At 35.2% G+C, this 20,505-nt stretch overlaps 2 protein-coding genes across 12 annotated transcripts in view; both read right to left on the bottom strand.

Moving 5' to 3' along the window:
- The window catches only part of how (protein held out wings), a 71,839-nt gene extending 55,167 nt beyond the window's left edge, over positions 1-16,672 (bottom strand). For 5 of the 11 annotated variants that reach the window (XR_016323251.1, XR_016323252.1, XM_089728362.1 and 2 more), the window contains exon 1: positions 16,334-16,670. Coding sequence is in view for 9 of the 11 variants with exons in the window: in XM_089728362.1 (XP_089584488.1) it covers positions 16,334-16,460 (127 nt within the window). In the remaining 2 variants the exon portion in view is untranslated. Of the gene's footprint in view, positions 1-16,333 lie in introns of all 11 variants that reach the window. The other 6 variants (XM_028172197.2, XM_028172198.2, XM_028172196.2 and 3 more) reach the window with 4 other exon arrangements.
- Nse1 (SMC5-SMC6 complex component Non-SMC element 1) overlaps positions 1-20,505 on the bottom strand; it is a 69,110-nt gene that overhangs the window by 23,008 nt on the left and 25,597 nt on the right. Inside the window, exon 7 of the transcript XR_016323254.1 lies at positions 6,916-6,973. The gene's annotated coding sequence lies outside the window, so the exon portion shown is untranslated. The remainder of the gene's footprint in view (positions 1-6,915; positions 6,974-20,505) is intronic.

Raw genomic sequence — 20,505 nt, 5'->3', positions numbered from 1 at the left:
CGTATAATGTCTTTGAAGTTAACTGTACTTTAGTAACACCGAACGATACAAATAAAATGGTGATGGATAGATATGTTTGCGGAATGTCCATGTTAATGTTTCGTAAAATCCATTACAAATTTAAAGCAGACAGAAATTAAATTTTGTGGACTTAAAAATTTTGTACTTTTGTTTCTTTCGTACTAATAAAAACTTAAGCTTTTAACGGATCTTTCACGGATTTATATGACACCTGGACCATAGCCCTAGAGGCAGTTCATACAGTCCGTGTGGTATTGGTGTATAATAACCCCGATACATCACTTCCAGTAGACGTCATAAAAGGCTGTTTCTGTATCACCAGTTGGTATTATTACTGTATAACAAAACTATTTACCGATCGATAGGTTTATTTTATTGGACAACGTTTAAAGATAAACTATTGGCGTAAATTAAATGAAAAATCTTAAATAAAAGTTCGTCAAATGCGTCAACTTGCAAAAGCTTCACAAAAAATTATATTCGTTCAGGCTCAGAACGGCCAAATATACTTAAGCACAAACCTTGATTACGTCGCGGTAAATCAAAATCTTAATTGATGTATTTATAGGCGCAGTATTCGAACGGACATAAAACGCCGGGCAAGTGTGACATCACTAAGCCTTACGATATACGAACAACGTATGTTAAACGAATTAAAGATTTTTCAATGACTAATGTTATTCTGTAATCTGTCGAGTAAAAACTAAGCATACCTTTACGGGTTTTTTAAAAAGACCTTTGTAGATTACCTCAGCGTTTCCCGAGCGTAATGACGTCATCCACCAAAGGAATTCGAATAACAACAGGGATCTCTTATTCTATTACAGCGGTCTCGCTTGTGGGTAGTGGGTACAGTTATTCAGATGTTATTATGCTTTCGTATCCATGGTGTCTTGAATTTTAATAAAGTGTTCTTGTTGCTAAATTGTGACACATCTTGCGTATTGCTGTTCGAAACTAGAATATGTTTTTCTTACCATAACTTTATTTTAAGCTATTATATTTTGATTTTAAGAAATGGCAGTGCAATTTGATAACCATTTGTTTTCTTGGGATAATATATTATACATAATAATAACACATATAAATATCCTACTATTTAGTAAACCTGCTTAGTCCACGTCTAGAAAATTACTAATCACAAGCATTGGTCATAAAAAGTTTATAAAAACCATAAATACCTACTACTTTAGAAAGCAAAATATCCTAAGTATATTCCGGACCTGCTCATAAAACGCCTAACACTGTTTACACTATTACTAATCTTTTAGTGTCCGAAAATGATGTCATGCTTTGACTAAAGATCCAGTCACGTGACATGGAAATGTAATATCTTCAAGCGTTGTAAACGTAACAGTGGATTTAGCCAGTCATAACGCATACTATCAACCGAAGCCCAAGGATCTTTCATAATATTCTGCCAGACTATTTATCAGAAGATACCGGTGCGCGACCCCGGCCTCATGAACTTATCATCCGTCCGTAGTAACAGGAGCCTTAATTCGAACCCCACACGTGTCTACGAAGGCAAATATCTACGCCAACAATCATTTTCATTGGAAATATTACACCAATGACTAGCGTGTTAAAGAGTTCATCTGGTTTACCCCAAAACGTTTGCAGTAAGCATAGTTAGTAATCAATTACGTAATCAGGCATTTCGCGTAACAGCACTGATAACCCCAAAAAATCTTCTGGAGGCCAGCAAAGTTCAAGCGTAAAATGTATTCATTATTTCAATGAATCAATAAAGATGTTTTAAAAACAAGGACAGGAAGAAACGTCGCGAAAACTGTTCAGTCTTCACGACAAATACATTAACAAGATAGTGCTATTAATTTGCGTTATTTAAGAAAATAAGCAAGCTGTCGACAACAACGCAGCGAAAGTATGACTTAAGGTTTCTTTATGACCCTTTATAACATTTACGATCCGCGCATTCGACCTATTTCTCTTGGAAAATCTGATTATGCGAACCAACTAAACTATACGTTCAATCGTGTATGCGAATTCAAATACCAAGTTCAAGGTTCTGCTGCCTAATAATTGAACGATAATTTATATTTATATTTTACAGGTGCACAGAGTTCAATTTAGTTTTATTAGAATCGTATTAAGCGCGATGAACGTTTTAAAACTGCAATCACATTATAACATGTCGGCGAACGGCAACAACCTGATTGTACCGTTATACGAGCCAAGCAAAACTGACCTAGTGGCGGGAAAGTTATCAGGGACGATCGAATTGCGTTTCGCGACCTAAAGAACAACATCAATTTCACAGAAAATATTTCGTAGTTTTTTTTTTACCTCATTCTTGAAAATGGGAATAAAATTTGAGTATAAAGTGACTTTAGCTTAACATAGTAAAGATCTGGTAATGTTGACTTAGTGAGTTTTATAGAAGCAGCAGTCAGGTTGAATTGGAGTGATAAAATCGAAATCAATCCAATGATGACATAAGATAGGATGCATAAATGAAAACTTTAGAGGAGTAAAACGAAACAGATTCTAAGTAGTAAAGTAGTCAGTCATGTCACACTATTCGCTGTTAATCAACATTAATTCACTGCAAGTGGAACTGATTCAATTGCTATCAACCATCTAAAGATGGCATTGACCTTTGCCGAAACAATTTGTAGTTGGCTCGCAACTGCGGTATTCAGACGGAGCATGTAAAATTTTAAGGACGGTACAAAAAATAAAGATCGATTTTTAGAAATTAAGATAAAACACGAGCTTATACTTGTTTGGGTTTAAGCTGCTACCTAAGTAACTGTAAATGTGTAAACTATGTTGTATTTCACGCTCCACATTTTGCACATATGTTTCTTCGCTCAACTGGAAAATCAAGTATGAAATATGTTATTATATTTTTATTGAAAACTATACTTTCTACTAAGTACCGTATCAGGAATCTACTGATGAACGGATAAGGACTAGCCGAGTATTTATAGTGCGTGCCGGGTCGAAACTGTCTCCCACGCAGCTTGCTTGAGATTTTCAAACCAAAAACATTACCAAAATTATCCTAAGCCGTTTTACCGTCACTAAAAGTTATAAATGATACGCTTACTTGTCATTAAAATTATTAAACAATCCATTTGAAAAAAAACAAAATTTGGTGTTTATTACATTTTACTGTACAAAGGTGTATGAATTAATATGAATGTATATTTACGGGACGAATGGCGATGTTTATTGTCGGAGGCCAAGTTCTCTTGGGGCCATAGCGCCAGCGCAGTGGTAGTAGTACAAAGTCTACTGAGGCTTATTTTTAAATACTTTCTGAAGCTATACTTAATACAATTATAGTTATTAGAAACCTAAGTTTCAAATGTAATTTTATTCATATATTGTCTTTATCATTAAACGGCAAACAAAAACAAATAGGTAACATGAATATTGTCTGACGCCAGGAATACAGTAACAGACCGAAATTTGAAAATGGCATAACAGTATCGCAATCGTGTTTACACGAAATGTTCGCGTTTTACCTGTTTTGTTCAATAATTCAGATCAAGAACACTAACAAGAATAACAGAGCTGACAGCACACGATACGAAAACTATGAAGAGCAGTTGTGTTGTTTAAATTCTTTTTATTTGTATCAATTTCAATTTAATACGCATATTGAAACCAGTTTAACAAAATCAACCAATTTATGAATTAACAAAAGAGCGGTACATTTTTGAATAATCAGATACTTAAATCTGAGATTTCGATGGTGAATAAATTAATAATCCATAAAAAATTAAGTGGGCAATGTAAAATATATAAATTTGAATGAATAATTTTAAGATGACCAATAACCTTTGTTTTATTTGTTATCCGAGTTATTTTAAGTCTTTCCCATAAGTATTTAAAACAAATTATAGCACAATACTGTGTTAAGTTCACCCAGCAGTTTCATAACTTTTAAACAAAATATTTTTTTAACTTCTTTGAAATCGTTATTATGGTCCTAGTAGTGACTTATGAGTTAAAATTCGAAAATGGATAAACCGACTGGAAAGTTTATGACAAGTAAATTGTCTCTAAGCCTCCAAGTCATGCTTTGCTTATTGTGCATTCATTTACTCTAGATTTAATCATTACCATACAAGGTTATATTTACATAAAACGAATCGATGCTGCGGTGCTCGAAAACATGGAATAAACTACATAGTTTACGTGTTTTTCAAACGATAGACACACAAACAATAAACACGTTACTATACAAATCACAGAAAAAATAACCGAATACAAACTCGAATAAAAATAAATATTAAATTTCTCGATATTTTTTCATGTATATATATTAAGCTCGACCGTTCGATTCTCATTAACTTTCAAACACGATCGTCCTTGTGGCGCAACGACATTTTATTTCAAGCGACAGCGTAACATAGTCCAGCGTCATTTTGTGGCGACTCATTCATAATCTTTTAGCCGAAATTAAAAATAGCAATAGCAACAACGACTACGATTGTGAAAAATGAAGCAAGTGATGCGAGGAACGGATAGAGCTGCGAGACCACGAGATGCAGGATGACAGAGGTGTTCCGGTCATTCAACTTTTCACGTATAGGAACGCTATGGAGGTAATCTGGCATTTGGATAGCATACGTGAATTTTAGGGCTACTTTAGAATTTACGAATACGGTTTAAATTACGTGCAGTATGTATTTTAAATGAATACATTCGTTTACTGAAGAACTTAAAATAAAAACGGTCTTAGCTTTTCATCATAAAGGCCGACCGGTCGTTGTTTGTTTTCACCACCCGAGGACATCGAAAATAAAATCACACTAACTAATTACTCTTTGGACAGAGTCCCAACCAGATAAACACTTAAACTTCAGCCAAAAATACACAAGATGGCGTCGAGTTCATAATAAAACAATTTAATGGGCCAGCGCGCTTTCCGTGGTGACGAAATCTGCGCCGACGCATTCTCGTTGCGTAATTTGAAACGCGATCTCTGCAAGAGAAAACTATTTAAGGTTGAAATAATTACGCTGCATCTACAAAATTATTCAACTACCGTCACAGTTCCAGTATAAATCGGGATCGCTTACCCAACATGAAATGCTAGACAAACGGGTCGTTTCTAACGTGCAATTTGCCAACATTTATCGAAATTTGTATACTTCTTGCAACATTTGTAACGCTTCATCCTTTGATTCAATTATGAATCATTGTTTAATTTGTTTTCTCGCTGCACAGCATCGCTTGTAGGTAGGTGCCGAGCTTACGTTATGTTTAACATCGAGTACAGAGTACTATAAAGGCCTTGTTCCCTTCTAATATATTTATTTGAGGGGGGCTAGATAAACGACTTTATTGTTTACGCGCGACGGGAGAGGCGCGGCGCCGGCGGAAGCTTGGCGGAACCTCGCGTCATTGATTCGGCCTAAAACTTTGCCAACATCGGCCTCGCCAACATCCATTCATGCCACACATCATCAGAGCCAGAGCGATCATTTCATATTCTCATATAAGTATCAGTAAATATGTGACAGACGCTATTTAATACTAGTTGGGTTCGTATCTATAATTTTGGAAGACTACATTTGTGAAACGCTTCAAATTGAAGGTCTAACAGGATAACGGTTTACATAAAGTCGTTTAGTTTAATTTAATTAGATGGAAAATTCCACTGTGCAGTTGTTCGATAAAGCAAAGACATTTACGACGATGTTATAGTTCGCTAATACATACTACAATCAATTACAGCTTTAATTGGAGATGGCCGACATTCTTTGTCCGGATCAAAACGATTACACATAGTCGAAAGTCGGAGTATACGGGTCCATTAGGCACACCCATTTTGGATATCTTGTAATTTTTATTAGGCACGCAACCCCACCCTGCATTGTTGTTTAATGAGCGCACTCTTGTCAACTTTATTTCTGTTCCGTACAGTTAATTAAAAAAAATTGGATACAGCTATTTTTAAACTGTACTTTTGAAGGAACCAAAAAATAAACAAAATATATAATGTTCCTTGTTTGCGAATTTAATGTTATGATCTTTATCAATAACTGCTAATAATATAACTAGTGTTCGCCTAATAATTGAAATTCCACCACAATCACTGACGTTAGCATTCATTTTTTGTATTTATTACTTTACCTATTTTGTTGTTTTCACATTTATCTTGTACACATTCGATTTGTTTACTTTTTCATAATACTAACCTTTGTTAACGAGTAATAAGTAAACAAAATATAAAGTCAGTGGAAAATAGAGAAAAACAGGATACCGAAATGTTTTGTATTTATATGTCTATTTATAAATTATAGATTATAGATTTGGCACAATTTAATACGCCTTTGTTTTGCCTTGGCCGTTCAACGGCCCACCTCATGAAGTGGTAATCATCATTTATAGACACTAGTAATCCCAGGGCCAGAGTGGTTTCCTTCAATCTTGTTTGAATGAGGACCTGTCATTACCCTCTGGAACCACTATGAAGAATATGGAGTTCAGTTCATTCTAGAGCCGGATACGTGGTAAAATTTATATTTGAAAACGCGGTGTAGATAAGCACAGAGGTTTCAAGTATGTAGCGTTACGGTAGGCAGCGGCTTGGCTCTGCCCCTAGCATTGCTGAAGTCCATGGGCGACGGTAACCACTCAGCATCAGGTGGGCCGTATGCTCGTCAGCCTACAAGGGCAATAAAAAAAAAAGGTAGTAGGAAGTAAGCACCAGCCAACGTATTATTAATGAACAGCATGATCGCGTTCTTGTTCAAAGGCGCCAACCGAAGATGTCTATGGGCACCTGTAATCCGGTAAACTGTTTCTTCATCAGACCCGGAAGAGCGTGTCGGCCCATTTAATTAAAAAAATAAATGCACTATCTATATATATTTAATTATAAATTAAGGTAAAAATACAATTGCTTACTCAAAACGGTTGATGTTAAACCTTCATTATCACCAACACGGTGTCATGTATAGCTTACCTGAAAAACGAAACAAATTAATGAAAAACCAATTCCATAAAATGTGTCCTAGATTAATTTACCTTATAGCTCAAATCAGGTTAAAATGTTACATCTAAGTACCATATCCGTGGGCCTCTCGCATCCAGATGTTTTATAAATACCCTCCGCCGTGTCATTAAAAATATCCAATTAATTTGTAATAAGTCTTATTTGATGAAAATTAACGAGTAAAATTCAATCTTAAAGCATAGCGAGAAGGTTCCTTATGGTTTGTAAATTTATTGTAGCTTCAGTATTTTTTAGACGTATAGTAGAGAAGTCTGTTTGAGTCGTTACAGTGTTCCGGTGAACGGTCGATGTAACATTTTTGCTGAACGCGTATTTATAATCGTAACAAACCTATTTCCAGACATGCAATCGAATGAAATTTGGCATTGCGGAATTTGATTCGAACGCTCATATTTGTTGGCAAATGTCTGAAGACTTTGTAGCAGTAGGTAATAAACATTTTTTTTTAAAATGGGAAATGCAGGCGAGATCAATAACCACGTATGCGGGTTAAGAACGAACAACAGTTACAGGCGTTGTTATTAGAAAATATTAAAAGACACGTTATGAATCCAATAATTTAAAGTCTGCTTTTGTAAGCATTTCGATTGTTAATCATGTGGGTCGCTTTCCTGGGCAATAATTTGTTTTCGTTCTCGAAACACTTTGGTCGGACAAAAAACCGGTAAATTTAAGTATGACGATTTTTTGTATTTTTAAGTGGCGTGGGTGTAGATTTTTTTCTATCACTGAAATTAGAATTTAAGTCACAATCGCTCTGTGATTAATAGCTTTGAAAGCCGTATGAGATAATAATATCATAACGACATTGACATGTAAAGCAGTCAATTATTCGCGGACATTAATTTTGTGAACAATCATCAAAAGTTTGTTTCAAAGGGAATACTTATATTACTATTGCATTTGTATATTTAATTTAAAATGAGTAATAATAGTGCCAGCTATGAAAATGCCCGCTATAGTACCAGCAGAGTTTACATGTTGTTAGGAAATTTTCTTAGCTAAACGTCCTAATTATATTATTCATTGGCCTGAATCCAAATTAAATGTGAATTTAGTTCACGTACGCTGTTAATATTTTATTGATATGACAGCCATGTTGTAAAACATTTTTTTTTGTATTTTATTGTACTCAATACAACAATATGATTGTCAAAGTTTGCAAATATGCACTCAACTTGGGTAATAAAAAACAATGTTTGTAATAATGCAATAATCAAGTTACGTAGAAGTAAAAAATATGAAAATAAATGAGGATCAACTTATTGATCCACTTATCTCATCAATAAACATGTTATTGAGATTATATTTTTGCGTTCTCAGAATTTTGAGGCCCAAAAAAGGAAATTTATTAAGTTTGCATTATTCTAGCCAATCTATTAGAAATAGTTTCGAAAGCTATTAATTCATTAAGAATTCTGTCCAAGTTGAATAGAAACTGATTTAATTTATTGACATTTTCAAAAACGAGTCTGCATATAAATTTTGTTATTAGCTTGTCTTTGTTCCAAGAAGAAACGGTAATTAAATTAAATTAGTCCATGTATGACCTCAACAGCGAATCGAGCAACCAACCCATCTCATGGAAAGTGACAACAACTGTCTCGCGTGGGACATCAACAATAAAGCCACAGCCACGCCGTTGCATATCTTAAAAAAAACGCATCGTTTGCAGTTCTTTTTTTAATATTTCATTACTGTACAAAGGAATTTCTATTCAGTATCAAATGATTCAACATCATTCTCAATGTGGACTTCATAGTGACAGCAGTAAAACATTATATATAACAATTCCTGTAGCGCTTAATGACCGGTATCTGTTTGAAAAAAAAAGAAGAAAAAAAACTGTTTTCACAAAAATTGAGAGCGCATCAAATGGACGATGTACACTGCGAGTAATTAAATTAACAGATGATGTTGCGTAGGCGAACCGTGTAGTTGTGTTAAAAGAATTAGAGAGTGACAAAACTATCGTGAGGTAGACAGGAACGAGTGAGATGATAATATAATCTATGAACATACGAAGCTAAAGACATGTGCAGACGAGTTTGCGCCAATGACTCACGTTGGCGTGACCTTTTTATTAAGATCTTATACGAATATCTAGACCAGTACATTAAATCATTTCACATAAATATCAACACTTCCTCGCAGACCAATCAAGTTTTATATTAATTCACAGATCTAATTTGAATGTTTCCTACACTGATTTAACTCAACGGTTTCCTAATGACGTTAAAGTTGATTTTTGTATAAAAATCCCTTCAAATCTCTTGTTTATTTTAATATAAAAAATTGTAAGTGTTCGAATCGTGTTTACATTTAGCGGAAACATGGAAAACTAATGCAACAAAATTAAAACGGACTCTCGTTATGTTGATACAAAGAGCCATTACACAAGAGCATGAATGAACCGGTAAACTTTGTGCGTTCACCAAATTGCTTAATGCGAAATGAATGGGACCCTTTAAGCCGTCTGCACACACTAGATCCGACGGCCGACTGGCGCCCGTGCATCCCACACACATGGCGCAACAGCGGCACTTTCGACATGTTTGTCTTGTTTGTTAGTAACGCCTTACCTATCGATTATAGAAAGCGAATCTCGGGAGCACACGTGAAAAAAAACATGGCCATATTCGAGGTTGATGTCATAACTATTCCTAAGTTTGTTGAACAAATTTACATAGATGCTGCCGAAATATACTCGCGCCTCTATTCTCTCTCTGCTGGCAAAGAAAAACTGAAATGGTGATGTACCACGCTATCACAAGGTAAGTGCGCAAATGTGGTTCGGTGTCGCCACCTACTAGCTTCTGGAGAAAGTTGAAAAGCTAGACTGGCCCAGTTTGGTATAAATCGTTAAGTTGTCCACATTTAAACGGCGTATTTCTGTTTTCACTTCTCAGAGCGTATTTCTTATAGTCAATTTGTTTTATAGTCAAAAAATATAACCTTTTTTTTACAATAGTTTCAAATCGTAAAAGCAATCATCTAAAAAGTAGCATTTCATAAAAATTACCTCCAGATTATCAGTTAGCTTAACTACAATAATTTATGAACGTAAAGCTATAAAAGTTAATAGTTAATAACTAGTCATTATTGGTAGCTATCGCCTATCGCCAGTGTAAATATTAAATAACAGGTCAGACAACGTACACCCGACTGCATCGCGATTAGTGCGTGAAGGCCAGCCAACGTTATCGCACCTAGCTATAGTGAAGTTAATAATAAAACATAGTTCGTACATACGATTTTTTTTAAATTCGAAAACTATTCTATCTGTGGCTTTCAAATTGAATTTAATTATAATCGATATTTATTACATCCGAAAAAAGTTCGTTCGTTTTCAACGAATAATAACTAGATGATGATCGGTTTTTTTTTGAAAAATAGTATTATTATTCGCCAATAGATGTCTGGAAGAGTTGATTATTGAAAACACGAATAAAACAACATTTTCTGAAAATAAAACGTAGCTAGATCGATTTATCGCCCCCGAAATCCCCTGTATACTAAATTTTATGAAAATCGTTGGAGCCGTTTCTGAGATTCAGATTATATATAAGTATATATTAATGTACAAGAATTGCTCATTTAAAGGTATAAGATAAAAATAAGCCGGAGCAATTTTCACGATCGTGACCAACTAGTTTCTAGAACATAACAGTATTTTGTAGAGACAATTAAAACCAAACAAATTATGTAACACTAAGTATTGTAGGGTAACTACTAATGTCCGCCTTTTTTTTACTGGTAATGTTTTAATGTGATAGTAGCGCAGCTGGTTCACATAAAAATTTCAATGTATCGAAAATGTATTCCGTCTAAACTAGAAGATTTATTTGCTCATTGTGCTACATTAGTAGCATGTGGGTCAACAATTTTCCATCGTACGTGCATTTACGTTTCCTACTAACGTCACTTATTGTGACCGCTGATTTACTTAGTCAGTTAAAAGTAGCTTTTCGGCATAATTTATAATTTCAAAGATCTCTCTCTGCCCACAGCTTCGCTCGTCAAAAGGTAACCTTCAAAGTTCAGACTATTTCGATTCAGAATTTCGTCGAAATCAGTTCAGAGGTTGAAAACTTTACAGGGTTCATTTAGTACCTTAGTTTAGTCAAGGAAAAGTTTATTTTTTAAGTTACATTTTTTGGCAACGTTCTCTTTTATTGAAAGCAATATATTTCAATATTTGTTTACCTGTGAAAGCTGCATTAAAATTCGTTTACGCTAATATACCAAAAAATTGAGCGAACAAAAAAAACAAAAGACAGAAAAGTAATAATAAAAAAATCGCCGGTTTATGTTCTTTAGTTACTGCTCCCATTCTATTATAATTGCTTTTTTTCATTCAGACATTTATTAAACAAGCAAGTAAATAATATATTAGGCAAGTTTTTTCAAACATCCTGCGACTTGCTTAAAACGTTTGTGGTCAGTTCACACGGCACACCTAGCCTGTTTGGGTGAGATAAAAGCATCCGCCAGATAACACAAAGGACAGGCAAAAGGAATTAGGTTTACTAATTTCGTTATAGCTTCAGTCTAGATCACTAGTCGGAAACTATAATATATCCTTGTATCCTTGCGTGTATATCAACGTTTTCAATATTGCACAACAAACTGATCGAAGGCAACAAATTAAAAGAGCGTGTCCGGAGTCACCTTCGTGGACCGTGGGTTGAACCACCCACGCTTTAAGGCCAACCTTAGAGGTAGGCAGTGTAACAAACAGCCTTACTATACCTACTTAGTTGTGCTCTGCTGAATATTCACGTATGCTAAATTAAGTATCGTTGCAAGTGAGCGCTTAAAATGTATTCACGTTTGAATAATAGATTTCCTCAACTCGTGAGTTCGAAGTTAATCTATTAGTTTCACATACTGAAAATTAGTGAATTAAATACAATTAGGACGATTAGCATTTTAAAATGCAAGTTTAAAAGGAGAAACACGAATTGTAAATTATTTATTTTAATAGCAGTCAGATTCAATTATCTTTATACACATAGTACGGATTAAAGGCGTAGATTGAGTACCTACCTAGAATATGAGATTCACAATGTATTTCGATGCACCCGGTTTTATATTTAATTTGCACTCATGATTTACTCTAATATAACGCATTATATTTCTTAGTTCGTCTAATATACTACATTTTGTATTGATTTCCTGTACTTAACAAATTAGATAATCAAGCAAAACTACATTCAGAATTATCCTATTCAATAAGTTATAACTTTAAGTGTCTCAGGTAAACAAAAAAACATTTGTTTTACGCCCTTCGGAAGCTGTTATTCTTAGGTACTTGCCTTGTACATTTTCTCATTATTAATACAATCACGTCGCCTGAGATAAACGGATATCTGTATATACCTACTAAGCGACACCAGTGTCGTGAGAACAACGATAGAATAGACGCCTCGTTTGATCCACTTTAATTTTCCAGAGATACAGGCCTTATCGAGGTCGGTGCGATAATGAATGGCGTGTCAATATTTGCACTCTGTGGCATTTTCTTAAGTTGCGACACAAAGGAAGAAAGCAAGGCAAGTGTTTTCACACAGCGACCACGTCATGGATTTCTACATAGTTTCGTTTGACAATTTAATGAAACAAAGGAATTGTTATTTTACATAGTACACAAATTTAGTTCAGTTTTTATTTTTATTATGCAGCGCGTCGACTGTACGGCCCCCTTGATTTTGATTCTTTATCGCCGATTATTAACCTCACAGCTGACCCGATTTATCTTTTAAAGACTTGCTACTAATCTCATTTGGTGGGCAAATACGGGAAACGAATGCGTGAAAAATTTGCCGGATAATCCTCTGAATACTGGCCCTAAAACAAATCTTTTGTTTTACGTCCAATTCACTTCTTGACCCTGTTGACTTTTAAAAGCAATCTACTCGTTTCTTCCTAAAATCATTGAATAATAATAATTAAACAACCCACAGTAAGTCGCGACGCGTTACAGAGCGACTGGAACAGCCTTGGCTTCTACACCTCCACGCTACCCACGGCAACCCTATTTGGTCATCTGCGTGGGCGCAGCGCCTAATCACGTACTAAGCAACCTTATAATGACCCAACAAAGAATCGCTTCGGTACAGGGTTGCAGATTCGTCAACATATAGGTAGGCGGTGCCGTTTCCTACGCATAAACATCTCGATTATTATTCCATAAATTTATTTAGAATTAAATGTATGTATTATTATTGAATTAAGATTAATTCTAAGATTAATTCAACTTGTACTTCAACGTGTATCAGCTTTCAATATGATGACAATTCTTTCTAGTGTCTTGTTTTGTAGTATTATTCCAACAAAAACTATGAACCTAACAAAACCTTCAATTAAAAGTTATGTGGATATCATTTTTAGCAGAATTAGGAGAAACGTGAATCTACACTGTAGACTTAATAAAATAAAATAGAACCACCATAATTGCTAGATTATCTTTATGATTTAAACTATACCGGCGCTTCTATTTTTTTTTCAAACAAATACTATTAAGTAGCATTATCTCAATGGGTGACAACTTTTTAGCGATAAGAACAATATTCAAAGGCTATTAAACTCGTTTATCTATTATCTGTACATAATCCACAGTACGGGTGTACAACATACTCGATAAAAATTATCTACAAATCAGTTCATCTTTTTACAATATATTGCAATCATAGTATCTTTCTGATAAAGCGAAATCGTATTGTTCATTGATGTTCCTTTATCTTGTATTCCATGTTTATCATATGTTTATTTAAAGTAATTGAACGTTCTGATTGACGAATATGTTTATTTTAATCGGTGCATTGTTTTGTGATGATGTTCAAGCCAGCCTTCTTTGGATTGGAATGCAAACAATGGAGATGATCAGGTCGATTTAAAAAGTTCCTTAAATTGAATTTCTTGTTCACAATCAATTCGCATGAATCAGGAGTAGGAAGTATTTTTAAACTAAGATTTCAATATTTACCAAATATATTTTGTAACTTGTAACCCTTTATCTGTTTTCGTATTTTTATCTCCAAAATCTCAAAGAGCGCTCTAATTCCTTCGATCAGCGTAACGTGATATGCAACGCCTGTCAGTTGTCAGTTTGTCGTCGATATTTTCGTCAAGTCGACGCTAATGTCGATCTCCAAAGCGACATACCAAACAAACCATGAAACTATATACGAGAACATAATTTATATTATCTTTTACATGTTTCGCCATTCGATTCAAAACGTGATTCTCATATACCGAATGGTTGTCTATATACATATAAAGACAACTATAGAGGAATATAACCGAAGCCAAATATTATCGAGTATCATTTAAAGCATTTTAAAATAATTTACGGTACACATTAGTGTGGCTGTTTTTTTAAATTACTGTTAAAGTTCTGTTAAGTCTAGATACTTATTGACAGGACAGTAATGTTTGTTCATAAAAGGCTCCGTGTCGTAACTTCTCCTTGAAATGCAAGCAAACATTAGACGAACAGACCAACGCGGTGATGAGGCCATGTGCTGATGCTTCTGTTCACAGCAAACGTAAGCATTTATGAAGAATACCTATCGTTTGAAATCCAGTAAATTTACTGTAAGTGAATACTGTATTAACATTACATGTATTTGTTCAATGTCAGTCTATAGATATAATAAACCAATTAAATAGTTTCAAGGACGTCTATTATACAACGGTTTCAAATTCACAATCTTATGAAAGTAGAAGCATAATAATACTTATAAATGTAACGTATAGTTTCTGCTTTGCTTCGATACGTGACTTGGGTTTCAAATGAGTTTCAATGAAACTTTATCTTTTGAATCATTTAACAGGTTGCGTGACGTGATAGAAGCGTAGCTTAAAACTTTTCATATTTAATGGCGTTAAAATAATAAAGATAATTTTTGGTTTCAATCGTTATGACGAAAACAAAAGACAATTTTATATTAATTTAAGGTTAAATCTAAAATTTTGTAATAGTTCTTGATTATGTTCGGAAATCGAAATTTGCAACATTTGTCGAAGCAATGATAAATAAATTCTCGGGTGGTTAGTGATTATAAAAACGGACAACGACATATTGGAAACAGTGAAATTAAAAGGATAGTAGTTCCCGGCCAGCCCCACTCCCATTTATGACTAAAAAAATTAATGTTAATACCTCTAGCTATACTCTGAAGGAGTACGTATTATACTACCCTATATAGTATTTCATATGTCAACAATTTATTAAAGGTGCGCAAATATATTTTGCATATTATTTTCTGTTTTTCAGAGATCATTGTTTAATTATGTATAAAATCTCGAAAAAATTAAATTTCATTTATTTATTGCCATCAGTTTCCGAGTAAATTGATTGTGACATAATATTATGGGCACAGATGGATAAGCCCAACATTATAAAGGTTCTAGGTACTTCGTTATAGAATACAAAGTTCCAAACTTCTCACTTCAAGACATACGACGTAGCAGATTTCGTGAAATGTCGTAATATAGCATAATAAGAATTTTAAATGTGAATTTCATTTACTACATTAATAAGTATGTAAAATAAAACATGACAAAAACAAAGCGAGCAATTAAAATACAAGTTGCAAATTAGGCGCATAGGCTATAATTACTACGTTCGAAGTAATAAAGATAAGGGCTACACAATACAGAACTACCAAATACCGATGGACTGGTTGTGTTGCGGGCAGGTTATAAAATATAAGTATAACTAAACACACACGTAGAGCTGGAAGTTGCGCCTGCGTTGCGCTGCGTACAAATCTTGCGCCTACGACTCGAAGAGGTAAATCGTACGGTACCTACTGACCGGTGACATTCCAGTGACGTAGGCAAAATCGAACACTGAAAAACAATAAACCACCCAAACTTTGAATTCGACGTGTCCGTGCTAATTTATAACCTCAAAACTGAAATCAGTCATACCATTGTGATCAAAATCTACTTTTTACAATAGCGATGTCGAGTGGCCAAATGCGATACGTGAGTGTGGACACCAAACCCGTTTAATACACTCATTTCACCGATCTCTTTCGTTGGCGACAATCTAACGTCACTGACCGCAAATCATCAGGTTGACGTTCGATTTTGTTTCCCTTTACGAAATGAAAGATCACATTACAGACACCACTGGACCATAACTCGGGCGAGCGAAGACGAAAATAAACTTAATATCGCGTGCGTTGGAGCATTTGTCGACGCATCGAATTTGTGTTCGTCTCAGTGACAAGCTGAACGACAGAATCTTACACTTTAGTCTGCCGATCTAGATTGTTTAGCTGGGTTGAAACGTACCTTCATCCAGAAGTCGCTCCATGTGCATGAAAACATTCGGGAACGCAGCCAGTTGCTTCCTGTCTTTGAGCAACTGAGCTAAGTAGTCCGCTATACTTTGCGTTGAAGGATTGGTATTATCACACATTTTGAACCCTATGTAAAGAACTAGTGTCACGTAATATTTCTATTCTAACACGTTGAGATACAGTATATTGTACTTTAGTTACTAGTAAATGTTATTTTTGTGAGAATGTGTTAGAAAAGTTAATATTCACTACCACACACAACGAAGTTTCGAACACCACTGAATGACGAAGTTGACCGAAGTGAAGTTGTGGGCGATAGCGGTGCGCTTGCGCTCTTGATTTTTCGTGCGCGTGCGACTACTGGCCACAGTGTAGGCGTAATAATAACATCTATTCAGCTCTTTCGCACCCGTATGTAGAGATAAACAGGTGGTTGTCTTTGTCTTACGTTCGCTAGCGAGGGGAACAGTAGCTCCATCTGTGCATTTTTTTTGTAATCATAATGACGTTTAATGGGTTAGCCAATAACTACTGACCAGTAGGTAGCCACAATTTATTTCATTATTGACATGACAATAATTAATGGTTAAAAACATCAGGTGTAATAAACTATAAGGATATTTATCTAACGACAAATCATAATAAATGCAATTATGATTTCTTGTTTTTGATGCTGTTAAACAGCCGTTTTTCGCCCATATGATTCAAAACTAAATGCGGTATTCACAACTAGGCGGTTATTAGTTCATTTTTTCACTACCTAATGACAGGCAGCTTAAAAGGCGATTCCAGCTACGCACGATTTGTTAGCTGAGCTCGCGGGGCTCAACCTTGGAGGACTTGATATCATTAGCCCCAAAAAGAGCAGTGTTTTCCTCTATCTACCACCGGTTCGTGAATTCCAGTGATCAATTACCACTAATCCAGACGGTGCTATCTATAATAATGGCTTTAAAAAAACTGTGGGTACAGTCAAATAGGAAAAACATTTTTATTTATTTAATTTAACAATGAGAGCCTAATCACGGTTACCTTTTTTTGTAAACATTAAGTATTTAATTATATTCTTGAGTTTTAAATTTATGTTAAAACTCAGGTTTGACCACAGATCGGCATGAGTTCTGTTTAACAAATGAACTCTACATGCAACACATAGTATTGGAAAAAATTAGATGTTTCTATATTATTGAAAAAATATATTAAAATATTCACACTAATGTGCAAGCCACGAAATTCTACTAGGAAAATATGCATTTATATACATATTTATTATTGTGAATACACATTTCCTAGATATCCAAGGATACGAATTTCCTAGATACAGCGAGTCATCGCAATTGGCTTTATTTAAATTCAATCGTTTGACATTTAGCAGGCTACCTACGTACAACGAATGCATAAATTGTAACCACCTTATCTTAGTTCCACAGTTTTACTTTATACGAAACAATTATGTATAATCATTTATTTTTGTGTCTTATCATCATTTCTTAGCACTTTAGAACTTCGGAACCCACTACTTTATTTAAAACTAGCGACTTATTTAAAACATTAAATTTTTTTTTTTTTTTTTCCTACCTATGCTGATAGCCCTAGGGGCTATTTCAGCGTAACCCTAACTTTAGTAGGTGAGCTCGCGGGGCTCAAACCTGATGACGTTGCTAACACGAACCCTAGCAAGAGCCGTGCTTCGCAGAATCTACCACCGGATCGGAAACGCGACCCACTGAGAAGATCCGGCGAGAAACTCAGTGGGCTGTGTCTGAGAGTTAATTTACTCGTCGAGCCCTTCGTCGCAAGCGACGGGTTCGACGAGAACGGTGACCGGTGCTTGAAGTACCTAAAAGCACCGTTAGTGGATCGGGAGGATCCGAGATGACGTGTAAATTTTGTTATTGATAGCTGAGTTCTGCGATTTCACCCGCGGGGCGAAGCTAGTCTAAAAAAAGTTGCCTAAGTTACTCCTTATATCTTCAGCTAGTTATCAGTGAAAGTCTCGTCAGAATCGGTACAGCCGTTCCAGAGATTATCCGGAACAAACAGACGGACAGACAGACAAAAATTGTAAAAAATGTCATTTTGGTGTATGTACTGTAGATATACCTAGTCAGGTCATAAGTATTGTCACACAGTAAAAACTTTTCTTTTAGAATGCTGGCCACAAAAAAGTTTATTGAATTCGAATTTCGAATTGTTCATGAAAATAAAAATGTATACTTTTAGAATTTTTACTCATTTTTAAATATGGAGTGGACGCTTAAAGAAAACCGACCGTGTTGCAGTTATTGCGTTGCATCGTTGCGGTTACGCGCCAATTCAAATTTTTAACATACTGAAAAATTTGAATATAACCAAAAGATTCGTTTATCGTACCATCAAACGATACAATGAAGACTCTAGTGTAGATGACAGGTCAAGAAGTGGTCGCCCTCGGTCTGTTAGGACTCCAGCAGTGATAAAAGCTGTGAAGGCGCGAATTCAAAGAAATCCCAAACGTAAACTGTTGGCCCTTCAGATGGGGTTAAGCAGAACCACGGTGAAAAGGGTGTTAAATGAAGACTTAGGGCTTCGGGCATATCGAAGAAAAACAGGACATCGTCTGAATGCTCGTCTAATGGACCTGAGACTGAAGAGATGCCGCGCTTTGTTGAAGCGGTACGCGGGAAAAAAATATCGGGAAATTCTTTTTTCGGATGAAAAAATTTTTACCGTAGAAGAGAGCTACAACAAACAAAATGATAAGGTGTACGCACACAGTAGTGAAGAAGCGAGCAACCGTATTACGCGTGTCCAACGAGGTCATTTTCCATCCTCGCTCATGGTATGGTTGGGAGTTTCTTATTGGGGCTTAACAGAGGTACATTTTTGTGAGAAAGGTGTAAAAACGAATGCAGTTGTGTATCAAAATACAGTCCTGACGAACCTTGTGGAACCTGTTTCTCATACCATGTTCAATAACAGGCACTGGGTATTCCAACAAGATTCGGCGCCAGCTCATAGAGAGAAGAGCACACAAGACTGGCTGGCGGCGCGTGAAATCGACTTCATCCGGCACGAAGACTGGCCCTCCTCCAGTCCGGATTTGAATCCGTTAGATTACAAGATATGGCAACACTTGGAGGAAAAGGCGTGCTCAAAGCCTCATCTCAATTTGGAGTCACTCAAGACATCCTTGATTAAGGCAGCCGCCGATATTGACATGGACCTCGTTCGTTCTGCGATAGACGACTGGCCGCGCAGATTGAAGGCCTGTATTCAAAATCACGGAGGTAATTTTGAATAAACTTTAGTGTCATAAGAATCTATGTTTTGTTAAGTTCATTTTGGTATATGAATGGTTACATAATGAATAAACTTGTTTCAATTATTTTACATTAAACATGTGATAGAATTTATGACCTGACTAGGTATATTCATATGCATGTAGTAAAAAGCGGTTATTTCAATATTACAAAAAGACACTCCAATTTTATTTATATGTATAGATGATCAAGCACACACCCTACAGAATAACCACAACAATTTGTCGTACATTAGTGTATAATCTATGCAACCACATCACACCGAAGTCTAAATAATGGTTCTCGAAGTTACAACTTCTATAGGTAATTAAATGATTAAAATAAAACTTTAAGAGACTAAATCATTCAATTAAATATCAATTCAAAAATTAAGCTTCTCACGAGATCCACTACATTTGGTTTATAAAACGGTACATTCGATCAATTAAAATCCCACAAGATAGATACGTTTTATCAATTCCGTTAAAAGGATAAATGGTTAATTGACCCCCATCTGATGTAGTGGATCTATCAAATTAAACGGATAACAATTTCGGTATTATGTATGAAAGATATGAACTAATGTAAGCCTAATCAATTTTTTTTTTTTACTTTTCCCCAAGAAATGCGTGTAATTCGTTACAGGAGCTCATAGATGGCTTTAAATGATAAGGTTTAAGTGTTAATTTCATTGTACTGAAAGTATTAGTAGGTATTAATAGACTAACTTATATCCAAAAAAATATGTAATATTGCCTTTTCCGATACCCTTTACTTATTTTATTTGAAATGAATCTAATCGTGCTTTTCTTTATTCATTCATTACTAGCGACCGGTCCTCGCTTCGAGAGCTGTAGTTTACAGATAAAAGATAGATATATGC

This window comes from Bombyx mandarina, chromosome 06 (assembly GCF_030267445.1).
Source record: "Bombyx mandarina strain Sakado chromosome 06, ASM3026744v2".
NCBI classification, from domain to species: domain Eukaryota; kingdom Metazoa; phylum Arthropoda; class Insecta; order Lepidoptera; family Bombycidae; genus Bombyx; species Bombyx mandarina.
This window is presented reverse-complemented; position numbering and strand designations above follow the sequence as displayed.